General features: G+C 38.7%; 1 protein-coding gene across 6 annotated transcripts in view; it reads right to left on the minus strand.

Annotated features, from left to right (window-relative positions):
- The window catches only part of NAV3 (neuron navigator 3), a 275,913-nt gene that overhangs the window by 42,570 nt on the left and 213,959 nt on the right, over nucleotides 1-19,384 (minus strand). For 4 of the 6 annotated variants that reach the window (XM_030002936.2, XM_030002935.2, XM_030002939.2 and 1 more), the window contains 5 exons: nucleotides 17,474-17,962; nucleotides 10,989-11,030; nucleotides 8,505-8,665; nucleotides 6,451-6,639; nucleotides 3,926-3,978 (listed from right to left, as the gene is read on the minus strand). In XM_030002936.2, the coding sequence (XP_029858796.1) occupies nucleotides 3,926-3,978; nucleotides 6,451-6,639; nucleotides 8,505-8,665; nucleotides 10,989-11,030; nucleotides 17,474-17,962 (934 nt within the window). The remainder of the gene's footprint in view (nucleotides 1-3,925; nucleotides 3,979-6,450; nucleotides 6,640-8,504; nucleotides 8,666-10,988; nucleotides 11,031-17,473; nucleotides 17,963-19,384) is intronic. The other 2 variants (XM_030002937.2, XM_030002940.2) reach the window with 2 other exon arrangements.

The following is a 19,384-nucleotide window of genomic DNA, read 5'->3' on the forward strand; positions in this document are numbered from 1 at the left end:
AGCAGTAAAAGGAAAATGTGGGTAGTAGAATTAGCCATAAATAACACCACAAATGCTAAGAAAACCCAAGGTAAGAGCTCCCCAGAAGATTCCCTGACATCAGGCAGTATCTGTATTATTACAAATTAATATAGCTGCTTTTTAAAGCCTGTATTAAGCACAACTTTTGTGCTGTTAGAATTTTAATAATTTATCATATAAATGTTTTCTTACTTTACCTGGTGTAGGGGGAGAAGACTTCTAGAAAACACCTCTTTCCATATGTGCTTATCTGTTAACAGTCACTAAAAAGACTGCGATGCTATGGTATTTCCCTTAGAAATATTAGAACTGCTCTTGGCTGAAACTACTGTAATACCTGACACATCACTACGTGGGAATGATTCAGTATAATGATTGTTTTATTTGCCAGCACTGATGTGACACACATACCGATACTAACTTTCTGATCTATGTTCGCAAAAAGGAGATTTTTTCTGCCTACAGAAAAAATTGAAATTCTGTTCTCATTATTGTTACTTTGAACACATAGTGCATGAAAAGTCACAAAGGGATCGAGAAAGACCATGTCCCCTTATGAATTCTACTGTGCCAAGAAAAGCAAAAAAAAAAAAAAAAAATAGGGTTGATGACTTTTTCCTGTAACTGCCATGTGGGGACGTGGTCCCGTGTCCTTAGACCACCGGCCCCCGCTGATGAAGGCAGTGCTACATGTTACCAGATGACTCCCTCGCTGTAGGAGGAAGCATTGCCTCTCTCCCAGAGTTCAGAGGGGTGGCTTCCGCAAGTCAATTTTTGTGGGCAGTGGAAGAAGTAAATGAAAGAGAAAGAACAGGATTCTGGGCATACTATCAACCTAAAAAATAAAATCTGACAACCCAATACATCTGAGCAGTTTTTACTTAAGAGTTCATGCTGACACCATTGTAACCCAGCACGTAGGCATTGGTTCAAAAGGCTTTAAGAGTACATAATTTATTTTCTCCCTCTACTTCTCCATCATATCGATGCATCCCATTCTTGTAAGGATTATTTTTTTTCTTTTTTTGAAGACTTAAAATATTAACATACAAATGACATGTCCTTACACATCTCCTTTGAGCTTGGCTTAGCACAGTTAATGAAGTCTAGGGATTCTAAGTGTAGCTAATGCTGAGAGCCAGTGCGAGAAATATAGCAATTAACTAAATATGTGCAAATTGCAGTGTCTCACCTACTGAGCAGGAGGAGATTAAAATTGGAGACAACCTATCATAATTTACACTACCACACATCTTTTCCAACTTCTTGGAGAGCTAGATATATTCACTGCCAAAACTGAATCAGTTATTCAATCCTACAGTCTACTAAGTCTGCTTACATGGCATACGTTTCTGTGAAACCAAATGTTTGTCTCTACATGCATATCTCTACAAGCTAGATTTCCAGTTTATTCAAGTAAGTCCTGACAATCCAAATGCAAATCAAGAAGAAAGCCAATACATACAGAAAGCACTAGTGAACACGGAACTTCTGTCTCATTGGACTTATTCATTGCAATGGCAGCAAATCATGAAATGTCCCTTCTGAATCTCATATTCTAATTCTCAAAGAAGCAATCTTCAGAGAATAACTGCAAGATTCTCCACTATCCTTTGGAAATAATACATAAAGATCATTATCTTTATTTAGTACTTTGTCTGAAGCTCTCCAGTGATTAGGCTGCAGAAAGCCACTAGCACCAAGGCTTAAGGCAACGCTTGAGAAATCTGATAAATACATTTGATTGAGATACTTAGGGAAAGGCAACTGCTTTGGAATTCATGCTTAATGATTTTGGCCTGCTTAAGTAAGGTAAAAAAGCTCTTCTAGTCCTCCTTAAATCTAGTAATAGATGAAAGTGAGTTACATGTGCCATAACCCTGTGAAGCTATCCCTTTCTGGAGGAAATGGGGCACTGCACTGTGTCATCAAACAATGAAACGTTCTCTGCTTTCAGCTGATGTCATACCGATTGCCAACCTTTCATGTTTCTCTACTCCACTTGTGCATCATCTTTTGATGAATTGCTGAAAAGTTTAAACTTTTTTCACAGGATGAGAGCGATCAAGCAGAAGAAATTCTGATCAAAAATCATCCCTAAAGATCAATCCTAGTAATTTTGTCATACTAATTCCTTTTTTGCCCTTTACACATTTTTCTGTAACTTCCATTAACTTGTTGACATAATCAATAACTTAAGGAGCTGGGCTTAGCTGCAGTGTGAATTCACAGTCAGATGTTTCAGAAGATATTCCACTTACAGTATGAACTTGGGGAAACAGTTTAAAGTTTGTCTTGCAGGAAAAATACTGTTCTTTAATATCATGGAGTTTAGGTAGTATTTCCAAGATACTCTGTAATCTTGAATGATAGCAGGTTATATAAATAGAAAGTATTAGTAAACCCATTCTACATTACCCAACATTAGAGTCGAGATATTTCTGACTTACTGGCTTTCGGGTGCTGAAAGCATCCTGTGCCACTTTATAATTTGATTTTTACCATCTGTCAGTTTCATAACATTCTTCTAAAATTTGACATCAAAGCTTGAATTATAATTTTGGACAGCCCCCCATGCAAACTGAACATAGTGTCTCACAGACAGGGAAATAGTAGTAAAGATTTTTCGACTACAGAAACATCAGTGAGAAGCTTTGCTTTGAATGCTAGTCATACCTCATGTGCAGCCTGTCTGTATGTACTGCATGTACATTCTACCCCCCCAAAACAATTCTGGACTGGAATTGCTTGCAACTTGCTGCTTAAGGCCTGGACAAACCTAATGTGTGTGTACCTGATGTTTTAGACATGCACTTGTATAGAAATTTTAATGATTGAGGAGGACTAGGAGAGGCACCGTTGTGGTGGATGTTGTGCATGGTTGCAACCTACTTTCCAAGCTAACATGAGTTTAGCATTGAGATAGAGCTACCAAATGGTACAAGTGCATCAGACTGCATGGGCTCGGTATTCCCAGGCAAGAACGGTGTTGGTTCTGGGTAGAGGAGTCCATGTCATTCCTGGGATGTCAGCTGACATTATTCAACACCTGAAAATACGGAGAGGAGACAGACTATTCATGAATGCGTGGTATGAAAGCAGGTAAGTGGGTTGATCTCCCATGGAAAAGGGCTACTACAGCATGTAATTGTAGTTAGCAAATAGGTTGCAAAGCAACTGTTGTGTATCAGCAAGGGAATGTCCAAACATGTTTAACTCCTCCCATATGGATCATTTCTTGTTAGTAGAATAACTGAAGCAACAAATTATGCAGAAGATCTCATAAAAGATACCAAAACAATAAAATAGAGAAAAAAAATCAACCCCAGAACTTCTGCTTGAGCTAGAATACAATTATTACTGAATCTAATTAATCTAATTAACTAAGATTAATAATTGAAGACACTCTTCTCTTTGGAAACAACATCTAAATACTGTCATTTGCAACAAAGATCAGTAGACATTTAAACTGCAAATTGTATCTCCCTTACCCTGAAGCAATCTTGTGTTTTTCAAGAAGTGTACTTCAAACAGTGACAGAACAAAACCACTTTGTAAATTGTGCAATTAGAAAACTAGCTGAAAATAAGCAAAAATCACCCCAAATTATCAACTACTATAGCATAAGGACCCCCCTTAAAGAGAGACTTCTAGGCCATTAGCTTCTTTTTAGCTTTTAAAACATACACTAGGTGATTTTAAGCAGTTCTAAGCAAGTTACATAAAAAGATGAAAATAATGTATTCTAAAATAACATGACAGTAATAGCAAAGTTGAAAATAAATGTTCCTGCTTTACTGCAGTACAATTTTAAACCTTCTAAACCTTGAAGTATTGAAATTTTCAAGAACAATGAACAAGAACAGAGGCAGGCAGAACTTTTTTCTAAAATGTCAATACTCACCGTAGAGTAGAGAGAGGATGTGCTGGAGACAAGTGATAATGAGGACCCATGTACTTTAAAAAAAAGGAAAATAACATGAAATATTGATGAAAGCATAAAACTTCCCCCATGTAGCTCAATAACTAAACATCTTTTTAAAATGAGAACCAATCTTCCACAAAGTATAGAAAAGCTATTGATATTTTTTCCTGCACTTAAAAAGATTGTTCTATACAGAAAGAGCACTTTCCTGTGTATGGGGTAGGAGAGCCAGTGAGATTCAGTATTATTCCCAGCAAACCAAGCATCACTTTTGTTGTTTTGACAACAAATCACTTGATAAATTCACTCTTTAGAGAAACCAGAAATTGAGCTATTTATACATCTGTCCAAAGCTGAGCAAACTGATTTTAATGAGACTATGCCTTGCAAAACAGTTCACATTCCCAGGAGTGAGCTCCCAGGCTTTGCTCAGCTGATTTCTCCCCTCAGCACAATGCAGACCCGTGTATTTGTAGTCCATGTGAAGGGGTTACTGCAAGAGGTAGTGCCATATTTCCACTAATCTTCAGTAGAGTCAGCCTCAAGAGCACCGAGTGAATGTTGCAGGACTTCAACTCAAAAAACGGGATTCCTGGCCTCTCTGAAAATGGCAAGTGAAGACTAAACTGAGACAAAATTGCCCCTTCTGCTTCTGATGACTCTCCTGAGGAAGGACACACGAACAGAATTTTAAAGATTATTTATTTCATTACTTCTTTGCATTTTTGTTTCAAAAGAAACTTGTTTAATATTTATAATCTGTCGGGGTTTGGTAAATAAATTATTCTGCTTTAATAGCTACCTGGCATCTGTATGCCAAACTAACAATACAAGAATACTTGGATTAGCCAAATAGACTTTAAATATAGTTTTGTAACTGGACAAATACTTACAAAGATGCGGTACACTGACCATTGAAACCTTGTCGCTTTCAATCTATCTTTGGGTTTCAGTCTGCTTTAAATCTCTCAGCTAAACTCCCGTTCTGCTCTCGTACACAGTGGCTCTGCCCATTACCTCACTTCTTTCACTATAACCTTCCTCGGAGCTCCTATCTTAAATAAAATACATTTGGCCTTCCAACAGCATCATTTCATCTTAATCTCTAATGACCGTAAACTGCTGAAAACTGTTTATTATTGCTGCATTGACTTTCATTTACTCAGGTTGATCGTGGTTATCCACTCCAGCTGGATATGAAACATGACTAATGAAAAAGCTTTCATCAAAGCCACTGGTGACCCATTACTGGAATTCTAGATTTAACACCTCTTTTTCTATGCATAAATTATTTGCCTTGTTTTCTCTATTATTCTTCCAGTGTTTCACTTGATAATTCTCCTGTTCCTCACCAAAGGGTCTGTAGTCACCTCTGTCCTTGAATTATGTGATATGCTTCTGTGCAGTCAGCCATCCTCTCTGTGCTGACAACTCACAGCTTGATCTGACCTGCACCCTACTGCTAGTATTACATACCCAGATGTCTGCCTGACATAGCATCTAAAATGCAGAAGAAGGAATTGAAAAGCAAAAGTATTAGTTGTCCGTTATTACATCTAGGACTTTTTTTCCCCCTTTTATCTCATAACGCTGAGCTTTGGGGCTAGGGGAAGACATTTTTATTTGCTTATTATAAAGACCATTTATATTGTCATCACTTAGCAGTAAGGAAGATTGATGAGATGAGGTTATAGAATGAATCTCCATTAAATTTTAGTGGTTTAATTTTGGGTTTTGGCTTTTTGTTGTTGTTGTTGTTTTAATTAACAAGAGAACTTTCTGCTTTTGGGAATTCTGCAAATAATCAGATTTACCAGAAATGTTAGGCAGAAGAAAATGCTAGAGTGCATTTAATTAGGAGTTGTCACATGCTCTGTGGTTAAAAAAGAACAAAAACCAAAACCAAAACAAAAAATATTCCCCAAATTCCAAGTGTTGTACATAGCATTAAAGAAACCAGACCACCAGTAATAATCTGCATAAAGAAAGTAGTGAGGTCAGATTAAATGACAGAGTTTAAATACAGAAATTCACATAGTGTTTGCTGTAGGAGGCTGTAGGAAAGCGGGGAAATGAAATGACTACAAAAGAAAGGGGATACTAAGTAGCACTGGCATTTGAAAAAAAAAAGGAAATACAGAAGCAGGACTAAGAAAGCATGGAATCACAGGTGTCAAGGTATGCTCAGACACTTCAAATTTAGGGGCAAAAAGAACAAAATAATTTTCCATGGCTTCCTTTCCTCCAAAATTTCTGTTAAAGGATCTATACATGTATGGCATACACAACATTACATATTAATGTGTGAAAGAAATATCTTCCACGTTTTAGGGTAAGGAAGCCCTGTGAGTCCAGCTCAACAAAATTAAAAAAAAACTTCACAAAATTATTTAAGTTATTATGTTGCAGAAGAAATATTTTAATTTTTTTCTACACTTTGGAGGCCTATTTTGAGGGCCTATTTTGGGGCCTATTCACTGATCCAAATAGTAACTCAGTCTTACCTTCTTCCATGCTGTCCCTGAATGAACCTGAATGACTAATCGCTCGTGGTCTTTCTTCTAAGGATGTAGCACTGCCACACAGTTGGGAGTCATCATACAGATCAAAAGAAGTGTCTTGTGCAGGGATGCTGTTTGAACGCATCATACTGGGTCCAGGAAGGTTAAACTGAGATAGGTTGGTTGGACTCACTGGAATACAAAGCTTTATTAATGAAGCACATTTCCTTTTAATGAATTTTGGTTCTGCATAAAATTGTAATGTAGGACTAGTATGGTAAGGTGCACTTTACAGTGTTGAGAAAATGAAAGGCTTTTATTCCTACATACAAAGCCACCACAAAAAGGTAAAGCAGATGATGTCCAAGGAGCTGGAGCTGGATGAGACTAATCCTGTAAAACACATGGTAACACTAAGAGCGGTGTCTGAATACACACTTGTTCACTTTGACAGCCCAAGACAGAAAATCAATGGGAGAGATTCAAAAGTTAAAAGTTAAGAAGGAATAAGAAGTCATAAGTATTTTTTATAAGCAGCTTTTCTAATAAATCGGTATCTGTATTTTATTGTTATATACCTATATTACCAACTGCTGTTAAGACCAAAGTTTATTGGCATATTCAAGACATATTTATCCTTTGATTTTCTACAGCACCTACCACTATATTAGGTTAAAATTCCTGCACAGGCCAGTTGAATCTCGTCATACTACACAGAAGTAGTCTGATCACTCAGGGTTGAAATCCAGAACAGTGTTGATGAACCTACTTTAAGGTTTTGCAAAGTTTGTTTGCTAGTAGGAAGGAAAGCCTGGTTATGGTTCATGTCAACCACATGCACTCAGTGCCTAGAAGAAAAATCTAATTTTCTGTCCAAATTCAGCCTCAGTGTTTGGACTTTTATTTTAGATCGTGCAAGATGTGCCTTAAGTCATAAACTACCAGAGCAGCTGTGTTGTGAGAGCAAATTATTCCATAGGGCTATGATAATGGAAAGAAGCAAAGAACAATGACAAAATAAATTAAAAAAAACCCTGATCTTATTGGTCTCTGTTGTGAGTACAAGAACTATGAACAAAAAGAAAAAGAAGATAATTGTAAGCAGAAAATGATAGAGTGAAAGAAACACTGCATAAAAAGAGCTGTGCCTAAAACTTCTGCAAGTACATGGAGGAAATCAAAAGCAGTGGCTTGCCTAGCCAGGATTCAATTTCGGTTTTAAAAGTGGCTTTGTTCAACTTCTTTTCCCATATGTAATAAGACCAACATTTGTATGTCTGATCAAATTTCTTTTGAGTGATTTTAACCTACAGATGCCATAAGCTGTGACAGAGTGAGGGAAGTGTGAACGCTTGAAAGGTTGCTGGTAATTCCACAGTAAGGGCCTAAAACACAAAACCTCCTTGGGAACCTAGGTATGTGTCCCGCGTGGTGCAAATAAATGGTTTTCTATTAAGCATTAAAGAAAAATAAAATTATTAACAAAACTAAATTTGTATTGGATTAACTTGAAACAAGATCCAGAAGAAACAAATCTAAATCTTGACCTGTAATCAAATAAATCTGAAATGGGACTCACATCCCAAATTATTATATTGCATTCAAGGTTAGGATTTGGATTGGGCCCGGTGCAGTTATAGCCAGGTCCAGCCACTGAAATGCATTGGAAAGGCCTATCTCAAAGCAAACCTGTGTATAGGAAAAAAAGCAATGTTTAGTGTCTGGGTTGACATTCACTAAAATCACAATCCTACTGGTTGTGAATCCTAAAAGATGAGTAGCTTTGAACTAGAAGCTAATTTCCAGCCCTGCCTCAGATTTGCTTCTCCTTAGGCAAGTCATAGAGAATCTGCTTTTTTTCTGTGTGCAAAACAGGAGGTACCCTGGCCTACTCCATGAAGAACACCCTGAGTTTCCCTTCATTAGTGAGGTACCACAATATGGTGATGGAGGTGTTAAAATAAACTATCTCGTTTGGCAAACGAAGAAATATGAACGGTTGAATTTTATGATTCTATTCTAGAGCGGGAGAAATGGTGAAGGGAAACAACATTTACCCAGGTTGGAAAAGTGATATTTTCCAGTTGCAGATGAAGACATAGCTGAAGGAGAAACAAGCGGGGACTGACTGCCAGTGTCTTGCAGGCCTCCAGTTGAATGGGAGCGTAGCCATTCCTTGCCTTCCTCCTGACTCGTCTGCCGGGATGATGGAGTGTATCTGAAAAACCACAGCTGACATGCTCAAAACAACCACAAGGTGATGGTTTGGAAAGAAACATGTGTCACATAAATACCCTTCACCAGTTAGGTAGAACAAAACCCTTGGAAAGCATCAAGTCTAGCCAAGTGACTATCGCCAGGGATTTTAACAAGGTAAAATCTACCATCTTATTACAACAGAAAAAGTACGGGACTTGCAACCCCTTTCCTCTTCATCCCCCACCCCCCAAAACAGCATTCCCTTCCTTTGAAGAGATATGTTGATAAACCACAGAAGACAGACAACTGAGCTGACAGGAAAGGACTTCAAAGCTATAGGAAGCGTACATACAGGTTGATGCAAAAGCTCGGAAGCTGTATGGCTAGGGTGGGGAATGGACAGACTAGAAGGCAAGAAATGTGAGTAGCCGCTTACAAAATGATATCTGCCACAGATCATGTGGGTAATTGGTTAGATGACAGGAGTGAAACAGATCAACAACTCTGAAAAAGGAGTTTGCATCGGTAATGACAGCTACTCATGGTCATACATGCGGTCTGCCGCTCTGAATGCTACTTGGCATTGTGTCCTGCCGCAAACTGGGGGGAGGGAAAGGGACAGGAAAAATCCACAATTAGCAGAAACAAGTTCTCTGGAAGGAAGAAGTCTGGCAATCAAATCATTCATCAACTGCTTCCTATGGCAAACCAATAAAACAAGTGCAACTTGACACATGGGCTAAGAGGGAGAACTGGTAACTCACTGGCCCAGCCTCTTTTGGCTGGGCTGGAAGAAGGGCAATTCTGGCAGCGGTTAAACATTAAAATGTGCAGGCAGTGTGGGTCTTAATCAAGAGATTGTTTTCAGCAATGTCTGCAATAGCCTGCTTCATTCAGCACAATCTCCTGCTGAGAAATGAGCACCTTCTTCACCACTGTCATGAGCCATCAGTGTTCCCCAAACAGCAGAGCAGAAAGGGCTTTTGATATTCTGGCTTCAGGCTTGCGAGGCACAAGTATTTCTGCTTAGAAAGCAGATTAAATGAATGTGTAAGTTCTCATGTTTTGCTTGGGGTTTTGTATAATATTTCACGGCATTAAAACATCTTGTCCTGATTAAATATTTACTTCCTTTCTCCTTTCAAAAAGGCAGCTATGATCTTAGCTTATAAATGTGGTAGAGCAGAATTACCCAATGGTTATCAGATCAGAAAGATGGTAAAATGAGAATTCAAGATCTGGGTCTTGGACTGGGATCTCCGCACATTAAATCAAACTGTCGGTCTTTCCGGGAGAACTGATCAGGCTTACATGCCTATAAGCTCTTTTCCCACTCCATTTCACTTTCAGCCACCATTACAGTTGTACAGCCACAAACCTCAGTCATCCCATTGTACCCTTGCAGGGTCCCCTTCATGCCTCTTTCATGTCTTCCACCTTTTCCATTCTCTCCGAATCCCAAATGATTGTTTTGGGATAACAGGAAATTTGACTAAATTCTTATTAAGGAACAGCTAGTGCAGAAGATGCTTTCTAGCGACAACACTTCAGCACTAACTTAAAATTTCGTAAAATATTATTTATCTATAACTCAAGAGATTTAACTGTGTAATTTCAGTGACTGGAAGGCTGCAGAGTGTCTGTGTGCATGCACATATATCCTTGCTTGCCAAATCTCCCTCCTGGATTAGGGACATAGGCTTCCATGCCTGATGAGACCAGACAAGTTACCTAATGATCCCCTCTTTTAACCATGGAGTGGAGAAGACGGTGGATGACTTCTGTGTTCTGTGATGAAGACAGCTCTAATTAGTGGGGAATTAATAGCAAAGTTGGACTCTGAGTATTGCTGGATAGGGACCAAGAAAGACTAGCTGGAGCAAGTCTCATTTTATACTTACAAACCTTGGCTATTAAAATTAGCATTTTCCAGCCCTACCCTTAGTAGAGCTTCAATTCAAATTGCACGAGTGTTTGCATTTAGAGTTCACATTCAGATCCACCTCCAAAACCTTGTTTTTCTCAATAATGTTTTCAACAATTAGTCCCATTGAATTGCAAAAGTATCTTGTTCTTTTAGCTCTCCAGGATTCAATGCCTTTTAAGATTCTTTGCATAAGGAAACTATCCTTAACAGTAATCCCTTTCCATGATATATCTTGAAAGGAAGTTTGTTCACTAGGCAGACTTGGAAAGAAAAATCTACATTTTCTGGTTTGTATCTAAATACCAAGAACTCTGTTGTAAAAAGGATCAACAAAAGGAGAAAGAAAAGGAAAGACAGTGTAGAAAAGGTTACAGGAAAATAGAGAAGCAGCAGTCATGCTCAAAAAAATATATACCTTAATCCCTTTTTGGGTAGTGTATTTCTGTCAAGCTGCGTGCTGTTAAAACAAAAAAAATCCCTAAGGACATACAGTAAACAGGACTGTTCAGAATTACAAATTTTAAAGGTCTAAATTTGTGTGCATAACAGAAGGTCATTTAATGCTTTTTAATATATCTTTCATGATAAATCCCCGACTCTTTGGAGGGGACGATAGGACATGGACTGCTGCACATCCATTTTTCATCTAGACATGCTCTGGGCTGGGTCAATAGTAATTTGGAGATTGTCCAAGTCAGAAGGAAGTCCTTCCTTACCATTCCTAACCTTCCTACAGCTTCACCCTGCAGCCTGTGCGGGAATCATATGGTCACAGTATGAATCTTTATTTTTCACAGTTGCCTGTGATATACCAATAGATTTCCGAAAGAAATGAAGGTTGTGGCACCTGCTAAGAGGCAGCATGGCCTTGCCAGAAGCCAAACAACAGTTCTGCATGCAGAGATACGTGCTGAATATACAGACCCTTGTCTTTCTGTTGTTTTGGGGCTCACATAGAAAGGTGATGGTGGCGACAATGAAAAGTGGCACCAGAGCCACATTGTTCCATATTCGTGCACACACAGTGGCGGAGTGGCTGATTATGGGAAATCAGTTTTCCTAATTTAAACCCCATCACTAGAAGGGCACCCACTAGCCTTTCTTCAAATAAGTGTCATTTGGGCATTTCCTCATGAAGACTTGGTAGATCGCCCCCTGACTAGTGTGGGTTGAATTTCAACTAGTTATCATCAAGTAAGCATTGCAATGTTTTTTCCCTTAAGAACATAATTTAGTGTCACCGGATTAAATTGCAAAATGGCTTCAGAAAGTTTCTGTATTACATATCATAATCACACCTCTGAGAGCAACAGTAACTTAGGACCCTCCCTACCCAAGACAACTCTCTCGCCGTTATTAAAGGTTGTTTTCTATTGTGTCGAGGGTGCTGGGTGCCCTGCTGTCATGAAACCTTGGTCCAAGTAGGTAAAGGCAGTGAAAACACTGTTGGCGTTAAGAATCCATTACCATTAGAGCTCAGACTAATGGAAGTAAACCACTTTTACCACCAGAAAGTTTTATAGGTAATTTTACTAGTTTAAGCAGGGCCTTGTTCTGCATGGAGAGAAAGCAAATGGAAGGAGAAACTTAGCAGAATTTCAGCAGAGGTCTAGCTACCATGGTCCATATGAGAGTAGTCCTCTATCAGACAGAGGACTACGTTTTCAGCTTTTTGCTCCCAACGTAAATAACAGGATTAAGAATGGTTGGTAAAAAGACAACATAAATTTGAATGCATGATTCACGTATTTTTTAGTTCCTTACAGAGAAGAATGGGGCCTTGGTGTTCCTTTATGCACCTTTATGCACCTCTAAATTTCAAAACAAACAAATATGATCATAATAACAACACCAGTTTCTTCTGCAAATACTTCAAACATCTTAATGAACAATATGTTTTCTAATATTAGTTTAACTTGAAGTTCTACGTATTTCAGAATAACCCATAGCACATTATCTAAAACTAAAGGAGCCAATCAGTGCTCCTTTAAAGCAATCCACAAGCCAAAATTTGTAAGTCAGTCAGATAACTAGGCTAATAGTGCCCATAGGATTTTGCTAAAAAACTTTTGAATTCAGATACTCAAATGAAATAGGGGTGAACATTCCTCAACATGAGCATGGAGATATTGCAACTGCATAAAAGTGAGTGTAGCAAACATCCATTCTGGGTTTTAAAATACTAAATCTTGCGAAGATGCTCCTAGATTTCAGATAATTGCATGAAACCATTAACGATGGTTCCATGTAACTATTAATTCAGACCGATAACTGCCCAAAACTTTTTAGTATCTGAAAGCATTCCTCCACCAAAAGCTGGGTATATTACTTCTGCAGAAACTGGACTTTAGGCAAACAGAACTGAACTGACCTTAGTGCTCAAAAGATCTCTAAAGATGATATGAAAAAAAGTCAGTCCTTTCCTGAAAGAAGCAATGCATACGTGGAAATCTGTCTCGTTGGCTTAAAACAAATACCAATATAAAGTGAGGATGAGAATATGATAGTATTCCTGATATTTTCCTTTTCCATGTCAATGGCAAAAAGCAGTCTCGCAGGAAGATGCATGCTGATGTAGGCTGAAGTTATCAAGCCCACTGTATCTCTGTCCCCTTTTGTTTATTTTGCATCGCTGAAACCGTCTGCAAGTTCTCTGGGGGAAATTACAGGAAGCCTTACAGTTCTCGGTTTCCTACCTGCCCTTGGTGTTGAGGTTAACCTGGGAAAGGGCCATAATGCCATATCCTTGGGCTATATCTAACTGTTGCAGAGTTGTTAGGGAATAAAACAAATTATTGCAAGCTAAGAAACACCTAGGGAAGTCTAGGACAGGCTGGGCCAAGCTGATAGGAGTGAGTTTCTACAAATGGCTGAGCACACCAGAAAATCTGATACATGATGCATTGTTTCACACCTTAAAACCACAACCATCAACTATGATGATAATTTAAAACAACTGAAAGTCTTTAAGAGCTTAAGTGGATTTCAGTGCACTTTCATGGCCCTCAGAACTAAACATTCTTTTAAAGTAAACCAGAGCAAGCCAGTCATGTAATTAGAAACCATTTCCACTCTGCTAATCTTAAAATGCAGCCATCATTGCTGATAAGATCACTGTTAATTCCTATATTTCTGCATTTTTTATGCATCCCTTGCTGTGTCACTCAGACCAGGCAGAAGAAAGACACAAATTTGCAATGCCCAACAGCAATTAAGGGTTCAAAAGAACTACTGGTCATGTGTCCACCTGGAAAATTTTATCAATTAAAGCATTGCTATTTCACCAATTAACCCCAGTAGATGGTTTTATTTTAGAGTGTAAATACCCGTATGATTTATTTTAATCCTTCTAAATTGTCGTAAGATAAAATACAAGTGTCCTCACTACACATAGGGAGTTACACTGCTATGACAACAGAAGTAGACTTGTCTAAATAAATACTGCTAGCGCAAAACCAGCAAAAGTCCTCAGGGAGACGCAAATTTTTCTAAAAAAACAAATGTTTTGCTAGTATTTACTGAACCTATTTTCTAGTTATTACAGTGCAAAAGAATCTCATCAAATGACACAAAATTTGGCTGGAGTAAACTTTGACACTGTATCAGTACAGCAGTTGTCAGGGAGCTCTGTGTTTATGCTGTACCATTGCTTGGTGGGTAGCCTGATGATTGGGGGTGGGCAACGTCTCATCTTCGCTGGAGGGATGTGTGGGCAAAGGTAGCAGAGACCTTGCAGATTTGCTGTCTCTATGGCAGGTGACTGCTTTTTTGGAGGTGGTCAATGCCTACTGTCCTTTGCAGGAAACATAGATATACCCGGAGATTTTGGTCTCATTTTCTGCGTTCTTTCCAGTTGCATAAAATCTTTCCTAAAACTTGATGTCTCAAAGTCTTCAAATTAAAGACTTACCATGAAAAAGCAGAATGGGATAACTACCTTCTAAGACTTACATGTGATACTTTCACCAACCCCTTAAACACTGTCTCCTTTCTGCAAAATAGCCTCATCATTTTCCGTTTTGTGTCTGTGCAAATATATCCTGCCCTGTTATATCCCTTCAGGCTAACCAACCACTGATTACTAGTCTTTGATAACTCTCTGGTCAAGCATCTTCTTTTATTTCCCTCGTTTGCTTATGAGAATGTTATTTAAAATTGCACCTAAAGCTTTTCTAAGTTCAGGATTTCTTATTGTAACTCCTAATGCCTTTCCTCTACTCACAAAGCCTGTTTTCCTGCAAATGAATTAAATTAGTCTTATTTGAAAGACTGTTAATGACTAACCCCATGATATCTGTTACTTAACTGATTTTGTTTAATATCCTCTGTATCTTTCCAGGAACGGGGGCAAGGCAGCCTTGCCCATAATCCCTTCGTCCTCTATCCCAGCCCTCCTCCTCGCTCCTTCCTCAGCACAGACCCTTTGAAAGCTCTTCTTCAGTCCTAATGACTGCAGGGTTATTTCAGACTGTCTGAAGCAGGGAAGTGAAAAGTTCATCAGGACCAGTAAACTGGAGTAATATTTAACCTTTTCATTCCCTCTTAGCATGCTTGCCATTAGTGATATTTAGCTATCAAATTGCAGTTAATGCTTCGATGAAGCAAACCCTTATTTATTTGTGTCATCTATGACTAGCTCCCTCTTCTCTTTTAGTCTTCCCTAGGCTTTCTCTGCACAGACTTTATGTCACTTGCTAGTTGTATCTCGTTTTTTGCTTCAGTCTTTCTGATTTTGTCTCTATATTAGCGTATCTCACTATACAGACTGCTCATTCAGTCTTTTGCAAGCTCTAGAGTGACTGAAGAAAAAGAATAAGCTTCTTTGCAGATAATTTCTTATGCCATGCCAGACTACAACGAGTATCGCCAGAGGCATCTCAAATATAACCTGAGTTTACAAAGAAAAAAGGACATAATCTGTTGCCAAACATAGCTGTCTCTAACGTTGCAAACCAACACTTTTGTTGGGAAAAAATACTTTGCTACATGTAGGTTTTACCGTATAAACCAGTTTAGAAATAACACAGCGCTTGTAACAGACCTTTCAGAAAAATCAAACTGCAAAAATCCTATTGGGGCTATAATTCAAGAAATGACACCATTTTCTCTAGGTACATATATTTGTTTTGAGGCCAGATCAACATGATAAATGGCTCTCTCTGGACTCAATCATAATATCCCCACATGGACAAATCTGAAACTTAAAAATATTGCCAAAGGCAAAAGTATTTGGAACCACTGAAATTAAGTCACTGAACAAATACATAAAGTATTAGTAGTGGGGGTTGCTCAGGAGCTCATGCCAAACAATTAACATTTTAAATGTGATGTTTAACATCCTCTGTGTAAATATGATCTTTGGCATAAATTCATACTCTTCCACATCATTCTATTGACCTCACCATCCATACATGTAGCACTAAAAATTAGTGAAGGTTTCTGTAAGCTAAATATTAATAATTGACTTTCTAAGAAATATCATCGCATTCAGTTCATGACACACAATACAAATTACATTTAAAAATTAAAGGCACAGTGCAAATTACAAATTACTCAGATATCAGCTTATTTTTAACTGTTGGTGCTAGCATACATTATATTGGTACACACATGTTTTATAGTGTTATAATTACATTAGTAAGAGGTGTGATTTTAGCTGATATAGTAATACTTATGAATGTGACATAAGAGAATGAAACGTGCGGAGAGTTTCCATCTAGATTTGGCAAAGAGTTGTTTAGGGTTTTGTTTTTGTTTGTGTTTTGTTTTTTAATGCTGATTCTCTGAAAGTGAAATCTTTCCATAGAAAGGATTGGTATTGAAAAATCTCTGGGTTTATATAAAGGGGGAAAAAAAAAAATCTTAACATTGTATATAAAAGATCTTTTTCTTTTAAATGATTGTGTTGTTAAACAACTAAGTTTAACCTTAAAACGTTTAAGATATTTCTGACTGACTCAGTACAATTTTCTTTTTTGGATCAAAGGCTGATGAAATATTTAATATTGACTTTTCAGTCCCCAAGTGAGAGAAGAATTTCATTGTAAAATCTGGCAAATTTTCACAGGAAGTGAAAATTACTTACTGCCTAACATAAGTTATTTTTTCTCTCTTGAAAAAGTCAAATAAATGGTTCACAAAAAAAAAAAAAATCTTGGTACAACTGCGCCAGGGTAGTTGCACCTCTTTATAATATAACTTAAATGGTAAAACATCTGCGTATCAAAAAGATCTTTAATAGAGCAAACAGAGGAAAACCCTTTCTTGCTTTTCTTTGTTCCAGACACTTGCCAGGACTGTGCATATAGCGAGGGTCTCATCTTGTAAACTGTCTCTCTGCCAGTGAAACTGCATTTTCATAAGGATCTGTGTAATGATTGCCATGTAAGAAACAGCTTGTCAGGACTGAGTATTTTAAGGGAAGACTGGTCAGCTGAAGGCAGGGGCCCACCAGTTCTGCCTGTGCTTTGAGCTAACGGGAAGAAAACTGGTGGGGTCCCACCGCTGGAGACGATTTGTTAGCAAGAGGGCAGTGACACAGCTTTGGATCTGCCAATTGCTGGGACAGCGGGAAGATCCAGCATGCAGGAATCACTGTGTGGCTGTTTAGATTTGCCTTTAATTGGGCAATTTTACCCTTTTCTCTGGTTGTTCTCGGGAACAAGGGAACCAAAACACCTCAAGATCGAAAAAGTGCTTGTACAACCTTAAAAGGCAGTTGATTCCACATCCAATGCCTTTCAGCTTTCTTTTCTTCCTTCCTTCCTTTTGTACATAAAGGACTAAGCTGCTAATTAAACAGTGTCCCTTTAGGAAAACAGGTGGAGGGTTGATTTTTTGGGCTCCTGTCCTTTTGCCTCTCACTGGTTTCGTGGTCACTGTATCTATAGGCAAGCTCACCTTTCCGAAAGAGTAGATCTGACGCTTCCAGTCCTCATGAGCAGGCTCTGAACCTCCTGAGTGCTTGTTGTCAGTCCAGAGAGAGAGCCATGATGGCTAAGAGGAAGGTCAATAGACTCGGAACTGGTGTGAAGGCTAGTCATGGACTGGTAACTTGGTGTGTCCTTACTGCCCGCTGAAGAGCTGCTCAGGTTTGCAGCCCACACAAGACCACCTGACGTGAAAGAGTGCACTGAGGCGGGACTGGAAGCCAAGGAGTGACTTAAGCTTACAACATCTGCATTTAAGTCCGAAGGTTTACTGAAGAGGGGGCTGCTGCTACCACTTTGCCCACCTGCACTGCCCATGCTGCCTGTGCCCGAGGATGGCGATTCCAGGCTGCCTTGCCGTGCCAATGTGGTACTAGGGCTGGGCATTGCCGATGTGGGTTTCACACCTTCAGTACTGGGTGCAGAGGCAGCTTTACCACTTGCCTTGGCACCAAACAACCTAAATGTAAAACAAATAGCTTTAGAGAAACTGATAGCCACATTAAACATTCATGGCGTAACATCCTAAGAGCCAAACGACACATTTTTAATTACCGCTACTAAAATCATGCCTACCTAGATGATCAATCGCATCGTAAATTAAATTCACTTAACCATATCACAATAATCAGGGCTTGTTTCATTAGCAACAGCTCTCATTCACTCCTGTTCAGATGTGCTCTTTGCATATACAGACCCTCCCAGAGAGAGGTAAAATAATCACATTTTTGTCTTATTGGTGCTTAAACAGGTTACGCTTTCACCCAAATGCAGTAATTAAGCTTTCCCACGGCTAAGTCATTAGCTTTTAAACCCCTCGCTTCTCAAATCAGCTAAAACGATTGCAACAAACACTTGCAAAATCCCTTATAGTTTAAGAAGCGTCTAAGTATTTGTGTAAAATTTCCCTCTCGCTGTTCTTTTGCTCAGATGGTCATGTGGTCATCGGTCATGTAGTAACCATTCAGACAGAATAAACTGCACGGGAGCTAAATGGGCTCAGTTTGTCTCCAAGGGCAGTCATGACAGAGGTGTGTTTCACATAATTGCTTCCAGCAATTCTAGAGAAGAAAATTCTACAGTGACGGTGGAAAAATAAACCCCAAATCCTCTAAAACTGTTGAAATAAAAGGTCATGTGATGACTTCATGTCTTACTGGAAATATTTGAAGCTGCAGTTAAGGTGCAGCTCATAAATTAATAAGAAATAAATGCAAAACTTATCGTGATGTAAAGGAAGCATGGCTAATGACATAAGAATCTATTTTACATATTACCAAGCCCACAAAAATTAGCTGCAGCTCCCCAGCAGCCCGGAGATGCTGTTTTGGTAACTAGGCACAAGAGGGCACTGTTGGCTTTTTCTCCAGCAGTGCAAGTGCTCCATCCTAATTTATACTTCCTCCAGATTTATACTTTCAGAAACGTTACAATAGGGCATTTCCAATTGAAATTTAGCTTTGCTAATGTTTGTGACGAAAGATGTAACAAAGCTGCTAAGATAATGAAACGTTTGTAGCTGGAGCTGCCAACAACGTGAAAGCAAATACTTTATTATAATCTATAGAGCTCTTCAGTTCTCCAACCAGGCTATGGCATCGCCTGTTCCAGCAACAGAACGTGCCTGAACGCAGCGTCCTTCCTCCCTTTGGGGGTTTATCAGAGTATTGAGAGGGAATTTCTCATGTGCCTGAACTTAGAATCATAGAATATCTCAAGTTGGAAGGGACCCCTAAGGATCATCGAGTCCAACTTCTTCTAGCCTTCAAATGTTGTTATGGGAATGTACCTAAAATGCTCAAAGCTCAAGGAACAGCCATTTCAGGTCTGGGAAGGTCTTTAGATCTTAGAGAAATAATTGCGTTGTGTGAAAAAATATCAT

Source organism: Aquila chrysaetos, chromosome 26 (genome assembly GCF_900496995.4).
Source record: "Aquila chrysaetos chrysaetos chromosome 26, bAquChr1.4, whole genome shotgun sequence".
Lineage (NCBI taxonomy): Eukaryota > Metazoa > Chordata > Aves > Accipitriformes > Accipitridae > Aquila > Aquila chrysaetos.